This window comes from Myotis yumanensis, unplaced genomic scaffold, assembly GCF_028538775.1.
Source record: "Myotis yumanensis isolate MYYU_CA2020_CCGP unplaced genomic scaffold, mMyoYum1.0.hap1 SCAF_5, whole genome shotgun sequence".
NCBI classification, from domain to species: Eukaryota; Metazoa; Chordata; class Mammalia; order Chiroptera; family Vespertilionidae; genus Myotis; species Myotis yumanensis.
In genome coordinates this window covers 80,763,950-80,771,968 of record NW_027223756.1, presented here as the reverse complement: position 1 = coordinate 80,771,968, position 8,019 = coordinate 80,763,950, and the positions used below count along the sequence as shown (strand labels likewise).

The 8,019-nt window shown below is 45.0% G+C and overlaps 1 protein-coding gene across 1 annotated transcript; it reads left to right on the top strand.

Annotated features, from left to right (window-relative positions):
• Nucleotides 1–364: 364 nt before the first annotated feature.
• Nucleotides 365–3,887, top strand: CD70 (CD70 molecule). Its single transcript, XM_070416972.1, has 3 exons — nt 365–523; nt 1,303–1,336; nt 3,499–3,887. Exons 1-3 carry the CDS (start codon nt 365–367, stop codon nt 3,885–3,887), a joined length of 582 nt encoding a protein of 193 aa, XP_070273073.1.
• The last annotated feature ends 4,132 nt before the right edge of the window (nt 3,888–8,019 follow it).

Below are 8,019 nucleotides of genomic sequence, written 5' to 3'. Positions count from 1 at the left end.
TGGCTGTTTGGGGAACCCCTCCTCTACTCTCACCATCTGGGTGCTTGCTGTGCCCCAGTGCCCAGCACTGAATCTGGTCTGTAGTAGATACTCCAATGGAGGGTTGTTGAATGAGTGGAAGGTGAGCATGGAGAGTGAGCATGGGAAGATGGAAAACAGGCAACTCCCTGGTCCGAGGGGCCTTTAGAAGCCACAGGAAGTTCCCTGCACTTGGGAGAGCACAAGTCCTGCCCCTTGGCTGGGGCTTTCCCGCAGTGGGGCGTGGTGAGTCCTGGGCAAATCATAATAGGCTCGGGCCACTGAGCTACCGGCGCTGAAGTTCATTTCCACCCTGAGCGAGGCGCCTGCACAGGCGGAAGCCACCATGGAGATGGCGGAGGAAGGCTGTGCCCGCCGGCTGCGCCACCTGCTCGTGGCGCCTGTTCTGCGGGTGATTTTACCCCTGTCTTTTCTCGGTCTGGTAATCTTCTGCGTCCTATGCTGCTGGCTCCCGGCACAGCAGCAGCTGCTCCAGCCACCTGAGGTAAATCGAGAATGAAAGAGATTCGCATCAGTCACTTTGGGGACCTCCGGGTGGCCACCGGCTTGGCTTAGCGGGGTGTGGAGGGTAGATTGCTAACCCGGAGAAGAATCAGAGGCGGGGGAGGGGGGGGGGGACCAGCTGGAGAGCAGACTGACAGAAAGATTACCAATAACAAAAAGAAAGAGCCAGAATGATGGCTCAAATCAGCCAGGAAAAGAAATCTGGTTGGGAAGAGACAACAGGAGGTAGAGCCTGGAGCAGGGAGGTAAGGCCGACAGGGCTCCCGCTGGTCCTGCGGGAGGTAAATCCCGTGTGGGGATCCCACGGTGGTTGGCTGCAGCTGGGAAAGGTACATGGGACCTGTTGCAGACAGTGAATGACTGGCTTCGGTGTTCCCCAGCAGGCTGACTCAGATGCTGCTGGGGGCTTCACAAAGCTGGAAGGGATGGTTGTGGTGGGGGACAGGCATGGACAGGAGGAACCCCACCTGTTCACCTAAGAGCCCAGGATACCCGCCACAGGGATGGCCTCCGGGGCTGGGCAGGGGGCTCTGCAGTGGAGAGAGGTAGGTGCACAGCGTTATGTCCAGGAAAGTCAAGTTCTTAAAGGCTTATTTATGATGCTCCAGGTTAATTCTAACCTACTTCCTCTTTACGAGGTTGTGTATGTGTGTGTGTTTTTATAAAATTCACAAGTCAGCCCCTTGAGATAAAGGGGGCAGAGCAGGGTGGGCAGTGCAAAGAGGGGCTCTGATTGCCCTGTTTTCTCTTTTCTTCCAGTGCGACGTAGCTGAGCTCCAGCTGAACCACACAGGTGAAATGGGTAAACAGGGTAAAGTGTGAGTGTGTCTCTGTGTGAGTGCATGCGTGTGTGTGTGTGTGTGTGTGTGTGAGAGAGAGAGAGAGAGAGAGAGAGAGAAAGAGAAAGAGAGAGGGAGAGAGAGAGAGAATGAGAAAGAAAGGGGGAGAGAGAAGAAAGAAGGAATGAGGGAGGGAGGGAGAGAGAAAGAAAGAAGAAAGAAAGAAAGAAAGAAAGAAAGAAAGAAAGAAAGAAAGAAAGAAAGAAAGGAAGGAAGGAAGGAAGGAAGGAAGGAAGGAAAGAAGAAAAATTCACACCAGGAGAAAGGGAAAGAAAGAAAATAGGGGAGAGAGAAATAAGAAATAGAAAGGGAGAGGAAGAAAAAACGAGAATGACAACGAAAGGATGAAAGAGAAAGAGAGAGAGACGGGGCAGTGTGATCCTGGGTGTGTGCTGCCTTACTCTTTCCCTCTGTCCTTCACATTTTATCTTCTGCCGTGAGAGAGCCCAAAACAACTAAAACCCACTAATAGCCATTGTTAGCATTCCTCCCTTCGTTCCACAAACAGCTGAGCACCTGCTGTGAGCCAGGCACTGTTCTGGGTGCCACCATAAGGAAGAGAACAGACAAAAAAAGCCCTGCCTTTTCTTCTACTCCGGAAAAGGATGTAGCATGCCAAGGAAAGCACATGTAGGATGTTTCCAAGAAAAATCAAGTGGGGGGATCAGGAGATGAGCGAGGGAGTTGTTAGGAGGTTTCCTCACACCCTCTCTGTAACCCTCCTCTTGCCAGCCCCAGCATTTTGAGGGCTGTATTCATTTCATTTTGTGGTGCAGGAACCCCTGTTCCTTTTTGTTCAGGCCATTTGCTGTCCAGGCTATGATAAGAGCACGCCACACACTTACATTTTATTAGCTGTGTCCTCCCTCACCTGGGACTCCGGGGTCTCTCTCTGTCTAGATCGGATATCATTGACATGTAACATATTAGTTCTGGGTATACACCATAATAATGCAATATTTGTATATGTTGTGACATGATCACCACAATAAGTCTAGTTAACATCCATCACCTCACATAGTTACCAATTGTTTTTCTTGTGATGAGAACTGTTAAGATCTACTCTCTTAGCAATTTTTAAATAGACAATACAATATTATTATATAAAAACTAGAGGCCCGGTGCACAAATTCATGCACCAATGGGGTCCCTCAGCCTGGTCTGTGGGATCGGGCCAAAACTGGCTCTCTGGCATCACCTGAGGGGTCTTGGATTGTGAGAGGGTGCAGGCCAGGCTGAGGGACCCCACTGGTGCATGATCAGGTCCAGGGAGGGACACAGGAGATTGACCAATGAGGGAGGGACCAGATGACTGGACACTTAGCATATTAGGCTTTTATTATATAGGATATGTACATAGTTGCCATGCTGTAATAAGATTCCCAGGACATTTTTTTAATATATATTTTATTGATTTTTTTTTTTTTACAGAGAAGAAGGGAGAGGGATAGAGAGTTAGAAACATCGATGAGAGAGAAGCATTGATCAGCTGCCTCCTGCACACCCCCTACTGGGGATGTGCCCACAACCAAGGTACATGCCCTTGACTGGAATCGAACCTGGACCCCTTCAGTCCCCAGGCCGATGCTCTATCCAGTGAGCCAAACCGGCTAGGGCCCCAGGACATTTTTATAATTGTAAGTTTGTACCTTTTAACTACCTTCCTTCATTTTGTACCCCCACCTCTGGTAACCACCAATTTATGAGTTCATTGGGTTTTTGTTTGTTTGTTTACTTTTAGATTCCATGTATAAGTGAGGTCATATGATACTTGTCTTTGTCTGGCTCATTTTACTTAGCATAATGCCTTCAAGGTCCATCCATGTTGTCTCAAATGACAGGATTTCCTTCTCTTTTATGGCATAATAATATTCATGTGTGTGTGTGTGTGTGTGTGTGTAAATATGTGTATATATGATGTTTTAATCTATTCATCCATCAATAAGGGCCCATTCAGGAAGGCTATACCCTCATGACCTAATCACTCCCAAAGGCCCCACCTCCTAAAACCATAACCTTGAGGATTAGGTTTCAACATAAAAATTCTGGACATTCAGTTGACAGCCCTCAGTTTCCCTAAACTGCCGTCCTTCCACCCCCAACCCTCTGCCTCCAGGACTGCGGCAGGACCCCAGGCTGCACTGGCAGGGGGGTCCAGCACTGGGCCGCTCCTTCCTGCACGGACCACAGCTGGACAACGGGCAGCTGCGTGTCCAGCGCGATGGCATCTATAGGCTGCACATCCAGGTGACACTAACCAACTGCTCCTCCTCGGTGAAGAACCTTGTGTCCCGCAGGGCCATCCTGGCGGTGGGCATCTGCTCCCCAGCAGCGCGCAGCGTTAGCCTGCTTCGTCTCAACTTCCACCTGAGCTGCGCTGTCTCCTCCCAGCGCCTGACGTACCTGGCCCACGGGGACACCCTCTGCACCAACCTTACGCTGCCTCTGCTGCCATCCCAAAATTCTGATGAGACTTTTTTCGGGGTACAGTGGGTGCACCACTGAATGCTATACCTCCTCACTCGGATTTTTGGGAGAGGTTTTTCTTTTCCGTTGATTTTTGAACACACTATTAAATATGATTTATAATAAAATATATACTTCGTTGCATGGTCCTTTCTTTCCTTAGCATTAACTCTATACTGTAAGGCCTCTTCATTACACAAACAGGTGGTGCCCCATCCTTCTAAGGCAGCGGTTCTCAACCTTGGCTGCACATTAGAATCACCTGGGAATCTTTTTTAAAATCCTGATTCTAATGTGCAGCCAAGGTTGAGAACCACTGTTCTAGGGGCAAGTCCAGACATGATTTGGCTTTCTTTCTAAAGATGTCATCTGGGCTTAAATATAGGCGGGAACTAACACAGGAAACATGCTGTCATATTTGGTTTCTTACTCAATGTCAGTGTTTATTCTATTGGTTTTTGGTCTAACGGTTTAAAAAAAAAAAAAAAGCACATTGCAGGAGCACAAGAGCAGCAGCTTTTCATTGACTGTAGGTGGCACTTGGGGTTTTTGTTTTGTTTTGTTTTGTTTTGTTTTGTTTAATAAACTATGAATAAATGTCTTTCTTCCTGCTCTGCAAATTGAGATAGATGGCATTTTCACATTTCCCCCTTCATATCAAGAGCTTTCTTTGAAAACATTCCTGATCAGTGTCTGGTTATTTATTTACTTATTTTTTTTTTTTATCAACTGCTTTTCTTCCTTTCTGTGCCCCTCAGAGCCAGGAAGGACCTTTCCCAAGAATCATGCCCCACAAGGAGAGGGCAGGGGGTGATTGGCAACCATAGAGGCCACATTTGAGCAACAAGAAAGGTAGAAGAAGGAGCTCTTGGGCATTTTCTAGTTTAAGTTTGTATTTTGTCTAAGTGTAAGCATTGAAAGTCATCTTGAAGCACTGGGCTATCATCACTCTATTTTTTAATTTTTATTTTTCAATCCTCACCCGAGGATACTTTTTCCATTTATTTATTTGTTTGTTTGTTTATTTATTTATTTATTTTTAGAGAGAGAGTGGAAGAGAGAGGGAAACACAGAAACAGCGAAGGGAGAGAAACACATTGATTGGTTGCCTCCTGCATGCGCTCCAACCAGGGCCTGGGCTGGGGAGGAACCTGCAACTGAGGTACATACGTACGTGCCCGTGACCGAAATCGAACCTGGGTCCCTTTGGTCCTCAGGCCAACACTCTTATCTACTGAGCCAAACTGCCTAGGGCTACTCTATTTTTGTATCATGTTTGCAGAGACTCAAAGGTATTAAGTAAAATTTTTAAATGATTATGCAAAATAAAATTAAAAGTAATATGCCCATCTGGTGTGACTCAGGAGGTCCTGGTTCAATTCCATGTTGGGGCACATGCCCGTGTTGCAGGCTCAATCCTCAGTGGAGGCCATGCAGGAGGCAGCTAATCAATGATTCTCTCTCATTGATGTTCCAATCTCTTCCTCCCTCTCCCTTCCTCTCTGAAATAAATTTAAAAAATTATATTTAAAAAAATTAAAAGCAATATGACAAATCCAGTTTGTATGATGATTCATTCTAAACCAAGATCGGAAGATTGCCAACTCAGCAAATCAAAGGACTAGGGAGAGTCAGGTGAAATTTGTTGTAACTGTCCACTGAAAAACAGAATCAACTAGGTATTCTGTCACCAAAAAGGATTCACTGGGATGGAGGGATTGTAGTCTAGTGTGTGGGCAGACATGGTGAGCCGCCTGCACACACTGAGCTGGACAAAGATGGAGAAGTACTTAAAGAAGGAAGTTCAGGTTACAGCCAGAGTTTTGTTGTGAGCACAGAGTTCTTCCTGTACAGTTCTCCCCATAACACAGTGTGCGAACTCCTCCCCTAAGCCCTAGCCCCTCCCACAGACCCTCCTGACTTACGATGTCCAGCTTCAAGTCTCTGTCATAATTTTTATCATAACCAATGGGCTTGTTAATTTTATGTAGTTGAGTTTCTACTTCCCCAGAGGACTTTATCCAAATGCAACAAATAGCCCAGCCGTCATGGCTCAGTGGTTGAGCATTGAACTATGAACTAGGAGGTCACGGTTCAATTCCAGGTCAGGGCACATGCCTGGGTTGTGGACTCAATCCCCAATGTGGAGCGTGCAGGAGGCAGCTGATCCATGATTCTCTCTCATCATTGATGTTTCTATCACTCTCTCCCTCTCCCTTCCTCTCTGAAATCAATAAAAGTATACTTTTAAAAATGCAACAAGTAGTGTTTGCATACACCTCCTTGTTCAGCAAGCAAATAAGAGCTATTCTGCTGTCTAGACACATTTTGGCTAAGAAGTCAAGTGATCTTTATTGGGTAGCCATTGCATTGGCAGTGGAATCAGCAATGTCTCCCAATGTCAAAGAGAGGTTTCTGTGCATATGTTCTTTGCACAGGAGGGGAAAATGCCCTTTCAAGGAGATAGGAGATAGAATCATGTTTTTCCTGGAAGTTCTCTCTCTTTCATCAATGTTTCTAACCTCTCCCTTCCTTTCTCTCTAAAATCAATAAAAACGTATTAAACATTTTTATTGGTGAACATAGGGCTGCCTCATCTATTTATATAAAAACCCTGGGTGTAACGTCACAACCGAGGCTCGACCAACCGGAAGGAAGTCAGTCCTGAAGAGGTCTTCTTGGAAATGGCTGCACACTCCCCCGAGCTGTTTCCTGCGAGGGCAGCGAGGTTTGAGGCAGGAAACTGCCCTCGGAGCATGGCTGCACTGAGTCCTGGGTTCTCTTAGCAACAGCTGCGCCCTCCCTGAGCTGTTTCCAGTAAGCGATGTTTGAGGCAAGAACCAGCCCTCGGAGTATGGCCACACTGAGTCCTGGGTCCTCTTAGCTACAGCTGCGCATTCCCTGAGCTGTTTCCCAGGAGGGCGAGGTTTGAGGCAGGAACCGGCCCTCGGAGCAGGGAGGCATATCTTTATAAAGTTTTAATACATTATATTAGAGGTCATGGTAGTACTGTTTTACCCATAGCGTCTACAGGAATTGCTGCAAATTTACTTTTCGGTGGAAGCACCTTTCATTCCCAATATAAATTACCCATTCCACTAAATGAAACTTCAATTTCTAGACTCGATATAAAGAGTGAAGTTGCTAAAACTATTAAAAAGGCCCAACTTTTCATTATTGATGAATGCACCATGGAATCCAGTCATGCTATAAATGCCATAGATTACTAAGAGAAATTTGAATGTTGTATTTAGTGGGAAAGTTCTCCTTCTTGGAGAGGATTTTCAACAATGTCTCGGTATTGTACCACATGCTATGGGATCGGCCATAGTACAAACGAGTTTAAAGTACTGCAACGTTTGGGGATGTTTCAGAAAGTTGTCTCTTACAACAAATATGATATCAGAGGATTCTGCTTATAGTGAATATTTAATAAAACTTGCAGATGGCAAACTTGATAGCAGTTTTCATTTAGGAATGGATATTATTGAAATCCCTTGTGAAATGATTTGTAATGGATCTATTATTGAAGCTACCTTTGGAAATACTATATCTATAGATAATATTAAAAATATATATAAATGTGCAATTCTTTGTCCAAAATATGAGCACATTCAAAAAGTAAATGAAGAAATTTTGGATATACTTGATGGAGATTTTCACACATATTTGAGTGATGATTCCATTGATTCCACAGATGCTGCTGAAAAGGAAAATTTTGCCATCGAATTTCTTAATAGTATTACTCCTTCAGGAATGCTGTGTCATAAATTAAAATTGAAAGTGGGTGCAATCATCATGCTATTGAGAAATCTCAATAGTAAATGTGGTCTTTGTAATGGTACCAAATTTATTATCAAAAGATTATAACCTAACATTATCGAAGCTGAAGTATTAAAAGGATCTGCAGAGGGAGAGGTTGTTCTGATTCCAAGAATTGATTTGTCCTCATCTGACACTGGCCTCCCATTTAAATTGATTCGATGACAGTTTTCCGTGATGCCAGCATTTGTGATGACTATTAATAAATCACAAGGACAAACTCTAGACAGAGTAGGCATATTCCTACATGAACCTGTTTTCGCTCATGGTCAGTTATATGTTGCTTTCTCTCGAGTTCGAAGAGTGTGTGATGTTAAAGTTAAAGTTGTAAATACTTCATCACAAGGGA

Coding starts and splice junctions, on each gene's coding strand:
- CD70 (XM_070416972.1), top strand. CDS start 365: ATGGAGATGGCGGAGGAAGGCTGTGCCCGCCGGCTGCGCCACCTGCTC. Junction 524..1,302: donor AGCTGCTCCAGCCACCTGAG/GTAAATCGAGAA, acceptor CTTTTCTTCCAG/TGCGACGTAGCTGAGCTCCA. Junction 1,337..3,498: donor GCTCCAGCTGAACCACACAG/GTGAAATGGGTA, acceptor CTCTGCCTCCAG/GACTGCGGCAGGACCCCAGG.